The sequence below is a fragment of the Lissotriton vulgaris genome, chromosome 3_1, assembly GCF_964263255.1.
Source record: "Lissotriton vulgaris chromosome 3_1, aLisVul1.2, whole genome shotgun sequence".
NCBI lineage: Eukaryota > Metazoa > Chordata > Amphibia > Caudata > Salamandridae > Lissotriton > Lissotriton vulgaris.
This window is the reverse complement of record NC_141689.1, coordinates 1,135,423,347-1,135,438,101: the sequence shown is the minus strand read 5'-3', so window position 1 is coordinate 1,135,438,101 and position 14,755 is coordinate 1,135,423,347. Positions and strand designations below refer to the sequence as shown.

The window sequence follows — 14,755 nt, the reverse complement described above, 5'->3', positions numbered from 1 at the left end:
TCCTCTGTCACTGGCAGCTGCCCCCTCTCCCTTTCTTCCTCTTACTCCCTCTTTCTGTCTCACTCCTCCTCATGAAAACAGTGACTTCAAGAAAAGGTTCTCACCCTCTCTTTGGTTCATTTGTTCCCCTGTGAAATGGACCCAAAAAAGAAAAATACTTTTGCTGCAAATGTCTTTTTCTGACATTCTATTCCAAAGTACAGCCTCTGGATGGAGAGAAATAAAAGTTTCAACTGTGAAAAATAAATAAATAACTAAATAAAGCAAGACAGTGTTCACTAAGTGTCCAGATTGATTTTATTCAGACCCAAATACACTAGTGTCACTTTACAGAGTTTGCCAGTGAAGCGCTACTTTTGTGTTATCTTTTCTTTGAACAGCATTGTTTACACTCAATGAGGAAGTGCACCATTCCTGGGGATACTGCAATGCCGGATTGATGGATGGATTGGAAAACAAAATGCGTATCGCGGCTTGGTGTTCATGGATGTGGTCTTTTTAAACCATACTGCTTGCGTTTTGTAAGGATATAAGCAATGGACATTGAAGCGGATCCTTTCTTGGCCCTGTAGTCATGTCCTTAACTTTTCAGGCAAAAGCACTCACTGATCTCCGACTATTGAGAGTAAATGCGTTAAGGTAACCATGTTGTTCCTGCTTACGTTTCACATGCTTAACTTAATCTTTCATTCCCTTGAGTGTTTGCTTTTTTCAGGATGTTGTTACGTTTTTTAGGCAGCGTATTGCTCTTGTCTAGTGCGTAATTCGAACTGAGTTGCATCCAGGTATTTATAGCAGGGTTCAATTGGGTTGTAGTTGAAGGCCGTGCGAGTATCTCTCTGTGGGGCAGAATGATGTTCAGTGGGAGAGTAGATGTGGCACTATGGTCAGAGCTGCCGAATTTGAAACTGGTGATCCAGGTTCAGCCTTCATGACAAATCCCCCAGACCACTCTCCTGAGGGATCACATTCCTATGCTAGGCCTTAGAAGGCCCTGCAAGACCACAGAAGCCCTGGTGTCTTAGCAACAGCAAGTTTACCCTAGTGGGGGCAAGTGTGGGTTAACCTTGGATGCCTGTCCACTTGAATCCATACTGAAGTTCACCTCTAGTCTTGCGGGCAGGCTTATGAAGCAGCACACCCTAGAGCAACAGTGAACCTGTCACTGAGGTCCCTTGAAAAGTGCCAGCTCTACGGCGGTGTGACCGGTGTATTTGCACCGGGTGCTGACTTTCAGTGGCAAGTATATTATGGTTTTAAAGATGCTTGCTGCCTCCTTCCTGGCCTACAGCACATTTCAGCAACAATAAAAATGTTATGATAACTCCATTGATTAATGTTCTTCCCATAGAGAGATCAGAGTTGTGTCTAGTGGAAGTTTTGATTCATGGAAAGGTTGCGTAGAGGGTTAATGTGCCTGCTGCAAAGAACATGCACCATACAGATCACAAAGTGCACATAATGTAAATAGGTCAATGGGTTACTGCTTTTGTCAGACAGATCTTTAGTTACTTGCAGTTTAGAAGTTAAAATCCTAACATAGAACAGTGAGCTATTGTCATCTAAGAGCTGCATGCAAACTGCAAGGTATCAAATAGAGCATTATCGTCCCCCCCCCCTCCCCCCCCCCAAGTCTCTGATTATCCTACTGTTGGAAAAAGTGCTCATTTGGATAGAAATCAGTTTTGTTCAAGAAAACCCCCCAGCCATGGTATTACATTTCAAATTCTGAGTTTGTGTTTGTCCAGACCAATCACTATTAAACTACACTGCCCACTAGTATGGTTGTCATGTGACTCCCACACATTGTAATCCTTTGTTATGTAACATTTCCTATACAGTGATTAACACACGTATAATTGTCTCTGAGTAGTGTTTGTGATGTAAAGTGCTCTGAAACCCTACACTGGTATGAGTGGTGCTGTAAATACAATTAAATGCATCTGAGAAAGAGCAGTTATGGAGACTTGAGGGGCACTGTTAAAGGTTGGTAGTGAGAGAATCCGTGGTGGAGGTGGTCATTGGGGGACGCCAACAAACACTGTAGCACAGGGCACCACCACCGCTAAAGCCGGCCCTGCCCGTGAGGCCAGGCCGCCTCACTTGGCCTTGTTTTAGCAGTAGTGCAGCAGTAGTAGCTGCAACTCACCAGGGATTGGCAATGCAGGAGTTGCACGCACACAAAACTAGGTTTTGCAAACTTCACATTCTCTCTCCTTCATGCACAAGCACTTTTAAGATGTGCTGCCTGCTGTGGGGCACTGGAATTATGCAATAAAAGAGGACAAAATTACGCCGCAGTGTAGACTAAATTATGCGGCAAAAAAAGGCTGCAACATAATGCAGTATATTTACTGACACTTTTATTATTTTGACATTTTAACACATGCTGGAAAGACTTTGCCTTATTAGTACCAGTGTAACATACAAATGCAGCAGTGAGAAAGGTGATCAGTCAACTTTTGCAAAGAGCCATCCACTTCTCAGTAACTCAAATCACATTTTTTAGTAACTTTTGATCCGTTTGAGCTTCAAACAATTTATTAGTTAAAATTGTCAGTCAGATTATGTAGCAGATTATGTAGCAGATGTTGTATTATGTGGCAAATATTGCAGAGCCATAATTATATGGAAAACATTTGCAAAATAGGATATTTTGCCATTCATGTTGGAACTGATCTTGTGGAAAAAGGGAGGAGAAGTGCCGATGACAGAAACTCCATGGATGAGAGACAAATGGCTGTGAGTTCACTTTTAAGTGTATTTGGGACATTCTGTGAATGGACAAATATCCATCCTACTTTGTGATTGTATTTTAATGTCAATAACTCATATTAAACCTTAAATAATCATGTGTATCCGTTGTTTGAATCAAATAACATAATAAGCTGTAACTGGTCAGTGAAATGCCAAACAAATACAAAAAATTGGGATGTTTTGCGCTTTCTAGCTACACCTCTGACTCCGCCCACTGATTCAGTTCTCGGGTTATTCCCGCCCTCTGATTCTCCACCCACAGTTCCCCTACTTTTTTAGGTCTCGGCTGGCGAAAGCAGCGCATGTGCGCTGCTATCGGCATCAGAGAGCTTCTTGAAATCAATATGGTCGAGGAAGGTGACTTGAAGCCCTGCCCCCTTTTCCCATTGGCTCATGTCATAGCTTAGGCTAAACGCATTTGTGGAAGGCACAGCTGAGCCAAGCCGCCGATTCATGAAGAGGTGCTTGGTCACAAGGAGACACTTCCACAAGGAGGGGTGGTTATTTCAACCAGCGCATTGAATAACTGGTGTGTGCTGCACAGTGAGCCAAGACATCCAAGGGTGGAGGAGATGGTGCATAGACGAGAACCAGAGCTGTCACCGAGGCTGCCTGTGTGGCATTTTCTAGGAGGTGACAAGATATTACCCTTGGATCCAGAGGGGTGGCAGCCATACCCCACAGGACGGGTAGAGAAATTGGCTGTTGCCATGATACAATTAGAATGGGGGGATAACGAGAAGCCCTGCAGCTGGTCAGACAGCTTGTAACAAGAGGACAAAGTACAGTACATGCATGTTCCACTAATAATCTAGTACCAATGTTGCCACGCTGCTATTGGGCAGGCATGCTCCAACAGTAATGGAGGATGTGAAGGCCCACCCCCTACTCCCTCGAGAACAGGTATGTATGGTCCAATGGAAAGTAGAGTGTCATGTGCCCTATTGGACACAGGGCCCAAACGAAATTGGAAAAGAGGACCTTAAATGCTGCAGAAGCATGCTCCAATTATACCATATACATCAAACTTCTCTAAAAACAAATGTCCTAATAAGACAGGGATTTGGCTATTAGTGTGCGGTATATTTAAACCCTATGCGGGTCACACAGCGGGGGAGGTGACGACCTCCTTCCAGGACAGGCATGTCTCAATGATAATGGGACTGAAGGGCAGGAGCAGCACAGAATAAGCCTGCACATTCCTAATGGGGCTGATGGGGCCTCTCCCAGTGATAGAGGAGAAATCCATCTCCCACAGGTAGCTGTGTCCAGATAACGTGCACGGAAATAGGGTGAGGTAAGCACATTACAAATAATTAAATAGTACAGGAGTGGAGCTTCGTACTGGGCAGGGTGTTGCAATGAAAGAGGGGACAAACCATCTTCGGCCTAGAGGTGCTGAAAAACGAATGGGTAGAGAAAGCACCTTGCAGCAGATGGAATAAGAAAACTACACAGGGGTTTGGGGGTAAATTGGCTACAGTAACACATTCAAATAATAATGGTGCAATCCCACTGCAAGCCCCCATTACAGGCCAAACATGCATAAACAATTAGGCCAAGCCCCTTACAGGTGGTGAAATAGTAACGGGGACAGCCCTATGTAAAGCATGCAATGACAATGGACAGAACAAATCTGGGTGCAAGTATGAGTGGGCAGCATAAGGGACGTCCCCGGCAGGGGGTCCAGTGTGGTTAAGCCTCCACTCCCACCCGGAAATGGCGTATGGCAATGGTGCTGATGGGCAACCCTCACGTGACAGCTCATTAGGGGAGGGGTGGGGTGCCTCCATCGGGGCCTGCATGCAGTGACTGTCCCAGGGGCCGAGGGGGCTTCAGCCCCATGCAGTAAAGGCATGCCTAGATAACAAGCATTGAAACTGCAATAAGCCTTGCCTTTCGTTAAGTTAAAGCCATTTGCTTAGCTAATGGTATTGTATAGCAAAGCAAATGGCTTTAACTAATGAAAGGCGAGACCTATTGCATTTTTGAAGCTTCATCCCCAATTCGACTACTGCGTGAAGTGGACTGACGCATATTGTCCGTGGGCAGAAGAAATATGTGAATGACACAACAACAGACCGATGAATGGAGAGAGCTGGCCGAAAACTCCTGTAAGTATATGACGTATATAATGTTAGTAACATCAGAAGATATTGGCTAACGCCAGAAGTAAAAAAAAAAACACTTTTAGTGAATGTAAAGATTTTGCAAGCCCCTCTAAAAATGCAACGTTCTAAAATCGCCAAAGTGTATGGAACTCCCAGACAGAAGATGTTTAAGTTTTCGTTTCATATAAAAAAAAGACATATATTGTTAGCCATCGGCCACTCACTCGGTTTTCCAGTCAGAAGCGCTCCAGCCTCTTGTGTGGCACACAGGGCCACTCTGCCGTCGCTCAGCACCACAGCCACATGCCGCAGGCTGCAGCTCACCTGCCGAATACCACTGAACTCCAGGGGGCACCGGCTCGGCTGGCATTCCCCAGCCGAATAGAACCACAGAGATGAGGGCAGATTGGGAAGCGCGCCCCCTGCCAGCGGCGCACCGCTCCCCGAAGTTCTCTTCTTACCCATGCCTAGAACCGCAATACCAAGTGCGCCCAACGCCTGCCGATTTTATATACACTGTTGCGGGACAGTTCAGTTTCGTTTCCGGAGACGGCGATGACGACATCAGCCCTCGAGGCAAACCCTGTCTCTGCATACCTAGGAGCAGCAGCAGAAAGGAAACCGAAACCAGAGCCTCGAGATTGGAAATGAAAACCTGAGTCAGAGGAAGGGAAAACGTGAAGAAAAGGTTTTCACAATCCAATGTTAAAGCCTCAAACCCGACGCAGTCAGTACAGTACAGTAACATTACGAACTTGAAAAGAGACGCATTTTTATTTAAAAATCAGATAGATTTGCACATTTTGCGGCACAAAAATTAAAAATTTGCTGCATTATTACGATACTTTATTTTATTAGTAATCATTCTTTTCAGCCCTAGATTAATTGAAACTGTTTTAGCAGATTATTCCTCTTTGAAGCAGACATTTTCGAAATGTCTTAGAGTGTTTGTTTGCTATATGCTCCTTTTTTCATTTATTTTATTTTATTTAATGCGATTTTATACAGCGCGAACTTTACCCGAAGGTGTCAGAGCGCTCTACATAAGAACCCAGAGGCGCAACTAAAGCCAAATTTCAGGGGGGGGGGGGGGGTTGTTTGGAGAGGGAGGGGGGGGGGGGGCTGTACCTTTAATCAGTAGGCAGAGTGGGGCGGGGGGGGGGGGGGGGGGGCTGAAGCCCGGGGAGTCGAGTGGGTGTTGCGTGCCTGTAAAGAACCAGTTGCAAAACATAAGGATTTAGGATTACACGCGTTACATAAAAAATACAAACAAAAAAAATTGCACATGTACAAGATGTAAAGTCACACAAGGAAGTGATACAAACAGAAAGAAAAATTGCAAATGTACAAGTAGTAAAGTCACTCAAGCAAGAGGTACAAATGGATATACTCTAAGAGTCACATAGGAATGGTAGAGAAGACAAGCATTTGCAATGCAATAGGTCTCGCATTAGGAAAGTTTGAGTTATTGGTATTGTAAATGACACATTTTTTATTTAGGTTTTGCTTTTGAAAATAGTGAAAGTAATAGCTTTGTCATTTACAATGCCAATAGTTTTAACTTTCACAAATGTTACACCTATAGCATTTGTAATGCAATATGTGTTGTATTTACGTGACTTAGATGTATTGATATTACAAATAACAATGGCTTTTAATTTTTTTAAATAATTAATACTTAAATAAAAGTTATTGTAATTTATAATGGCAATAGATTAAACTTTTGTAAATAACTTTTGTGAAGATTATGTTCATTGTATTTTATTGTGGTGAAAATCCAAGAACAGAAGTGAAATATTAACATCTTTTTGTGACATTTGTAATAAAGCTTGAAACATTGAGAGAATATATTTGAACCAGGTGTTGAATGGTTGCACAGATTGATGCTGTGGTGGCGCTGAGTGGTGTTGTGGTGGCGAACGAGTGATGCTGTGGCGTTCAGTGATGCTGTGGTAGCGCATAGTGATGCTGTGGTGCCCCTGAGTGGTGCTAAGTGAGGCTCTATGCTATGTTGTGTTTTGCTATCCTATGTTTTGATTTGTTATGCTATGCTGTGTTTTGTTATGCTATGTTTTGTTATGCTATGCTATGTTTTGCTATGCTATGCTTTATTATGCTATGCTATGCTTTGTTATGCTATGCTATGCTTTGTTATGTTTTGTTATGATATGCTATGTTTTGTTGTGTTTTATTATGCTATGCTATGTTTTGTTATGCTATGCTGTGCTGTGTTTGGTATGCTATGCTATTATATGTTTTGTTTCGCTATGCTATGTTTTGTTGTGTTTTGTTAAGCTATGCTATGTTTTGTTGTGTTTTGCTATGTTTTGTTATGCTATGTGCTGTTGTGTTTTGTTATGCTATGTTTTGTTTTGCTATCCTATGCTTTGATTTGTTATGCTAGGTTTAGGTTTGCTATCCTATTCTTTGTTTTGTTATGCTATGCTATGTTTTGTTGTGTTTTGTTATGCTATGCTATGTTTTGTTGTGTTTTGCTATGCTATGCTTTGTTATGCTATGCTATGTTTTGTTATGCTATGCTATGTTTTGTTATGCTATGCTATGCTATGTTTTGGTGTGTTTTATTATGCTTTGTTTTGCTATGCTATGTTTTGTTATGCTATGTTTTGTTATGATATGCTATGCTAAGCTTTGTTTCGTTTTGTTATGCTATGTTGTGTTGTGTTTTGTTATGCTATGCTATGCTGTTTTGCTATGCTTTGCTATGTTTTGTTATGTATGCTATGTTTTGTTATGCTATGCTATGTTTTGTTGTGTTTTGCTATGTTTTGTTATGCTATGTTTCGTTACGTTATGCTTTGTTTCGTTATGCTATGCTGTTATGTTATGCTATGTTTTGTTTTGTTATGCTATGTTTTGTTATACTATGATGTTTTGTTTTGGTATGCTTTGTTATGTTATGCTATGCTATGCTTTGTTATATTATGCTATGCTTTGTTATGTTATGCTATGCTATGGTATGTTATGCTATGCTATGCTTTGTTATGTTATGCTATGCTATGCTTTGTTATGTTATGCTTTGTTATGTTATGCTATGCTTTGTTATGTTATGCTATGTTTTGTTCTGCTATGTTTTGTTGTGTTTTGTTATGCTATGCTATGTTTTGTTATACTATGCTGTTTTGTTTTGCTATGCTTTGTTATGTTATGCTATGCTATGTTTTGCTATCCTGTGAGGGTGAGTGAGGGTGAGTGAGGGTGAGTGAGTGAGGGCGAGTGAGGGCGAGTGAGGGTGAGTGAGGGTGAGTGAGGGTGTGTGAGGGTGTATGAGGGTGTGTGAGGGTGAGAGTGTGTGAGGGTGAGGGGTGAGTGGGGGTGAGTGAGGGTGTGTGAGGGTGAGGGTGAGTGAGGGTGAGGGTGAGTGAGGGTGAGGGGGTGTGAGGGTGAGGGGGTGTGAGGGTGAGGGGGGGTGAGGGTGAGGGTGAGGGGGGGTGAGGGTGAGGGAGGGTGAGGGGGTGTGAGGGTGAGGGTGTGTGAGGGTGTGTGAGGGTGAGAGGCTGTGAGGGGGTGTGAGGGTGAGGGGGTGTGAGGGTGAGGGTACATGAGGGTGAGGGTATGTGGGTGTGTAAGTGTGAGGGGGTGTGAGAGGGTGAGAGGGTGTGTGAGGGGGTGTGAGGGTGAGAGGGTGTGTGAGAGTGTGAGTGAGGGTGAGGGTGGGTGAGGTTGAGAGATCCACAAAGTAAACATAACACTGTAGGGGAAAGTGGACAAACAAACACCCTTAACATAATTTGAGCCTCAGCATCGACTGTAATTATTAGCAAATCCCTATCTAGTAATTAAAAATAAATAATTAAACCGCAATCTCAGAGGGGCGGTGGGGAGAGAAAGAAAAAAGAAACACGGTTGGGATGGGTAAGTGTAGCATCTGAAACAAATGATGCAGAGAATCGTGCCGGAGCCACAAATTAAACATAACACAGGAGAGGGAAGTGCTAAAACGGATGCCCTTAACATGTTTGGAGCCTCGGCATCGGCGGCAATTATTAGCATATCTCTACCTATTAAGTAAAAATAAATAAATAAACAGCGATGTCTGAGGTGGTAGGCAGCATTCCATTGCGGTGTGAGGTTGATGGGTGCAACGTTTACACAACTATCACACAGGGTGCATGCTGCGTTTCTTCAAAGTGCAACCATATCTTTTTCAAATACAATTTAAAAAAAAATACACAAACATGAAGAGCAGCAGACACCGGCGTTGTACAAGATTCTGGGATCCCCTGGAATGTGTGTAGTTCTTAATTTTCGAGTAAGAAGTAGTTGCTGTCACACCGCAGGTCCTCAGCCCTCACTCTCTGCAGCTATCACACCTTGTTGTTTTTAATAACACAACATGCCTATCTGCTCATTATTCTGCCGCAGCCCTCTCTCTCGCTTAAATTAAAGAAGCTTTAGGCGCGCGGTATTTCACGAGGGACCGCAGTTCCTTCTCCAAATGCTAATTAATTATTATCTCCCTACATGAAAAACAGCACCTTGAGTCAGCGCGCTGCCAAGAATCCGGGTGAACGGCATTGTCTCCTTTGAAAGCAAGCTATATGGCGAGCAATAAATACCAAGAGCCATAAAAGTATTAAACTAGAACGCGTGCTTATTTAGGTAGCGACAGACTGCCAGGAAAGTAAATGCTATCTTTAGCAGCGGGCCCCGAAATTAATGACATAAGCACACAATTACACTAAAATCACCAGTCCTGCGTTGCCATCAGCTCTTTACCGGCCTGTGAGCAGTGGGAGGGCGGGGGCTGCTTGCGCATGCGCGCCACTCTTCAGTTTCGTTTCCTTTGCACCAGCGCGAGCCCGTAGAAGAGAAGTGCCGCATGAAGTCCCGGGTCCCAGGAGGGGGCCCGGGTGAAGACCAGCGGGGAGACTGCGAGGCCCCCATGCCTATGGGGAGAGCTCCGCTTCTTCGTAGAGTGGGAGAGGAGCTCGAGTGCTCTGCGGGGCTCCCTTGGCAGATGGTGCGAGCCCGACTCCGGTGAGGTAAGAGGGGAGGGGGCGGGAGGGGGCGGGGGGGGCTGTGTGCCTGCATGTGTGTGCCTGCGTGTGCGTGTGTGTGTGTGTGTGTGCGCGCGCGCGCGTTTGCCTGTGCGTGCAGTGGATGGGGCCTGCCTGTGTGCGCGTCGTGTTTGCATGCAAGCCCTGCGGTCTGCGCAAGCGCGCTCGCTCCCGCGGTGAAATCCGACACTGGGAAAGCGCGTGACACTCTGCTGTTCACTTTCCTAAATACGGATGACATTAGTTGTCTTGCTGACAGCATTCATGCTTTCGCATGAATGCTACGTCAGCTCGACCTAAAAAAGGAGAGCAGAGTTCCATTAAGTGGGGTCGGAGGGGACACACAGTCACAGCACCAAGGAAGGGTGGGAGGGATACAAGGATATGGAGAAAAGGCAAAACAGAAAAGGGAAGAAACATTTGAGGATCGTCAAGGGGAAAACGAGGGAAAAGGGTAAAGGACGAGGGAATGGACTAGATAGCGGGTCAGTGTCCAGAGAAAAGTGGCAGAGAACAGCAGCAAAATGGCGGACAGGACAAAAGAAAAAGTAAAGAAGTCCATGAGAGTCCGTGGCGGGACAGGCCGCTGATGAAGAGTGTCATATTTTAGAAATAAGGGGAACCCCTGCTGCTAATGCATACACTACCGGCAGGGAGTAGAATAGACAATTTTTTAGAAAAACATATGGTAGTGAGCTTAGTGAATGAGCCAAAGAACCCAAGGAACCAAAGGAACTAATTAACTCATTGAAGTGACATGTAAACCAAATTGATAAAACAGAACCCAATGATTATATTCAAAAATAGTTTGTATTTTATTTAAATATTTTCTACATTTTTTTTTATAAGAATCTTGTTTCTAAAAGATACATATAAATATTTAAGACATCACTAATACGTAATTTGTCATTTCATATACAAAAACACTCAAATGACGAAGGTGAGAATTAAGAGATTTAACACATAAGAAAAACCAACAGACAGAGTACAAATGACTATGGTGATAGGTCGGGCTAGCGGAGTAAGCAAAGCGGTGGGTGGAAACTCTACGCGCGTTTCGGCATTTGCCTTCCTCAGGAGTCCGTCATTTGCTTTAAGACAGAAACATAACAAAAAACAATAGCTATACTCTTCATTTAAGAAAAAATCTCTTGCTGTTCAGTCATGGAGATGAGGATATTCTCTGTATCTCGCTTATTGGTTGTTATAGTTGCCTTCATAAGAGTTGATTATAAGACGCGATGATATGCCCGGGGTGAAGTAGTACCAAGCGAGAAGCTAGTATGGCGAACGAATCCTGGGCGGTAACTGACTGATATGTGTTAGCCGCTATGGCAGAAACGGGTCTGTTCATTTATATCTGGTTTTCTATGTTTGCCAACTTATTACCCAAAATTAAAACGGGCATTTAGATACATCTGGATGCTGGGTGCGCCTCGATCCAAATAACTATCGATGGGAAGTGCATCGCTGATGAAGAGTGTTCTCTGGGGGCCTAGCGTGGGTATGTTCCGGAAGGGGCTGCGGTGTGGCAAGAAATATAGGTCGGGGCTGGAGGGTAGACATGTCCAGGGTTAAATCGCAGGATAGCCATAACTCACTGCAGGCTTCGGTTTCCACAGGCTCTGGTTTCCAGCCATGGATTACACTGGAGCGGTTCCTCGCAGGCTAGTCGCCGCAATCACCAATCCTCCCGGTCGGAGGGGGCAGAGCCGCCAGCTCAGACTCCACAGCAGCGAGGCATCTCTGCCGAACCAGCGGCCATGTTGGTAAAAGCCCTTTGGACGCTCCCTCCAGAAACTCGGACATTCTGGGGCATACTTTAAGCCAATCACAATTGCACAGAGTTGCTAGGTATCTTGTTTTCTGTGGCATTCTACTGACTTGGGGCTAGCAGTTCCAATTCCCAGGACACCACGTTTTGATATTTCCACTATGTGCAAAAGCCAAACTCAGGGTATTCCAGAAACTGCCCTGCAATTACTCTAGATTACCTTTCCACTTCTTCTTCACCTGGCCTCTTACTTGTTATATTTCACAAATAGACCCATTCCTATAATGGTTTTGTTCTACTTGGACAGTTAGTGATTTTATTTGTTTTTAAAATTTGTATCTTCACTGTATTGTTGATCTTTTATTTTTGTATACAAATTCTTGTTTAGCTCTCCGAGAGTTATTTGGCAGGAGTCAGACAAAATTAAGCATAATAAAATAAAATAAAATAAAAAACACCAGAAAAGTTGAAATTGCAACAGGATATATAAAGTACACCCCAGGAGCTTCTCCAAGGACAGGATAACTGGCATGTGACCACCACTGTGTGCTGTATGCAAGAACCTTGAAGAACATAAAAGATATTGAACACCCAGTTAACATGAACAACAAAGATTAACCCAAACCCACAACACATAAAGATGTTACATAAAGGAAGCCATTTATGAGGTACTTTATAGAATTTATGGGGATTGTAGCCTTTTTTCTCACTAGTAGAACAGGAACAATGGTTTGTGCTCCTAAACTTTCAAGTTAAGTTCCACTGAATATCAGTTTCCATTACGGCCAGACTGGCCTATAGGGATCTCAGTCAAGGCCTGAGGACATGGTCTGATAAGCTAGTGTGTGGTCCGTGTTTTTTTTTTAGGTTTGTGAGGTAGTGGGAACTTTTATGGCCATTTCCAATAAAAATATACTGTCTGTAAATGACAGTGCACTCCCATCTCATTCTTTAGTAATATATTTATTAAAAGTGAATCTTTAAAGATGAACTGAGAAACATTCCCGCCCCTGCCCTGATGGCAATGCTATTAGTGAACTAAGAGGTAAGCCAGGGATCATGTGTACCCTACACGTGGGCTATATTCGTATTATGCATCGAGCAAACGGTTAGTCTCTTAAATCAAACCAAATAGATTTGTTTGGACGGCAGGAATTCTGAACTCAGAAATTGGAAGGTGCTGTCATATGTGATAATGAAGAAAAAGGTGGCTCTGCAAAATATTAAAATATCGGATGGCCTTATTGCTGAGTTTATGGGGTAAGTACATTACAGTTTAGATTATTCAAGGTACCAGACCTGCAGGTCTAGTAAAAAAATGTATGATTTTTTTCGAGGCCTGTCGCTGATGGTCAAAATACATGGAAGACCACTGTAGGAAGGTACCTCCTGACTATGGTTGCCCCCAACTTTTTGCCCTGTGTTTTAGCTGGTTTTTGACATAGTCGACCTGGGACCCTGCCAATCTGGACCCCAGGCCTACTGCTCTCTCTGTAAAATGGATTCCATGTACCTTAGGTACATTTCCAATTGGTACTGGGCCACCTTATCAGACCCTGTAACTCAGGGCATAGGTGTACCCAGGGCCTACCCGGGACTGAAGCATGTATTATGCCACCCCTGGCTGGCCTCCTAAATTTGACACAACTAGCTGCATGACAGCTGGGGCAAAGTCGTGTAATCACCCTTACAATAACCCTAGAAATGGACACACAGATTCCTATCAGTCACTCCTATGGCAGGCCTTGACAATCCTGAAGGCAGAGTGCTTGGAATCGTGTGAGATGGTGCTCTGGCACGAGCTGAGCCTGTCTGCAGCTTGCGGAACCAAGTCCTAATAGCTGTTCCATGATAACGCATACCATATACTCTTAAGTGCATTATAATCCTCGCGGTTAAATGCTATCTTTGGTATTGCTTTATCAAAACATGTCGAGTAAGGTGTCATACGAATTGGAATACTAACCCCTCGCCAATTCTGGCGACAGGGTTAGCATTCCACCCTTCCAGAGGGACACGACATGTATGTAACTGTGAACCCCGGTTAAAGTTAAACGAAGCCTCAGCTCCACAAAATGGATGCTGCCACCACAGACATGAGTCTGACCCCCTGCAGCTGGGAGTCCTTCCAGCGAGGGGAGCCTGGACAAAGGGTTTCCTGTCAGGGGCGGTGCTAGCACCATCCCAGACAGGGTTTTGTGTATCCTGGGTAGGCAGGGCTTTACAGGAAGGTGACTGCTGAGTGGCACCCCGGTGCTCACTACGCATAGGCCGGTCAGAACCAGTTCCAGGGGCACACCAGCCCCTGGCCTGGGGAAAGTCCAGCATGGGAGAGGGGTGTAACCACCCCCCTTCCTAGTCCCACCCATAGGCAGGACCTAGTCACCGGGTCAGCCCCTTTTCTTAGTATAAAGATAGGAGCGGGCCCCCTGTTCAAATTAGATCATCTTTGGAATCAAGACACGACTTTCTGCGAAAGGACATCAAGATTTCTTCTTCAAGATTCTCCCTTGTGACTAAGGAGTAGTCACCCTGCATCCGCAGGCACCATCTTAAGAACACTGCGGTCTGCTGCAAGTCCTTCCTCAGGAATCCGACGACACAGCTCGACGAGACCCGGATTCCCTGGCACCTCTGACCTCTACTCACCTCTACAGCCAAGCTGAGAACCGTGAGTGCGACGAGACCTCGAGGGACCGACGATCGCCAAGACTGCACGACTTCTTTACAGCAAGCCCACCGAGTGTTCCACTGGTGAGTGCTTTGGGGTCCGAGAAGCCCCGACCCTGAGCAGCTCTAGCACCGAAGATCAGCCCTCCAGCATCTCCACGATCTGCGAGGGGCCCTTCTGCTTTTTGCTGCTCACCGCGTTGTTTGGCTATGAGCCGGCTGGCTTGTGGCCTTCTTCACGACGCCCGACGACATCACTGCTGCTGGTCTGGTTGCTCCAGACTGGCCCTTGCTTCCTTCCAAAAGAGAAGCACCCCGGACCCTCCTGGTCCACTCCAGACGCCATTTTAGGTCCACCGCGTGGGCTTGAATTTGCCAAGGCTTTGTTGCCCAATCCTGGGTCCAGCGACGCCGACAGCTTC

The 14,755-nt window shown here is 44.8% G+C and overlaps 1 protein-coding gene across 2 annotated transcripts in view; it reads right to left on the bottom strand.

The window, feature by feature from the left end:
* LOC147727539 (E3 ISG15--protein ligase HERC5-like) overlaps positions 1-5,441 on the bottom strand; it is a 324,404-nt gene extending 318,963 nt beyond the window's left edge. The window contains exon 1 of one of the 2 annotated variants that reach the window (XM_086961610.1): positions 5,093-5,441. In XM_086961610.1, the coding sequence (XP_086817736.1) occupies positions 5,093-5,333 (241 nt within the window). In that variant the 5' untranslated portion in view covers positions 5,334-5,441. The remainder of the gene's footprint in view (positions 1-5,092) is intronic. The other variant, XM_086961611.1, reaches the window with a different exon arrangement.
* Between the last annotated feature and the right edge of the window lie 9,314 nt (positions 5,442-14,755).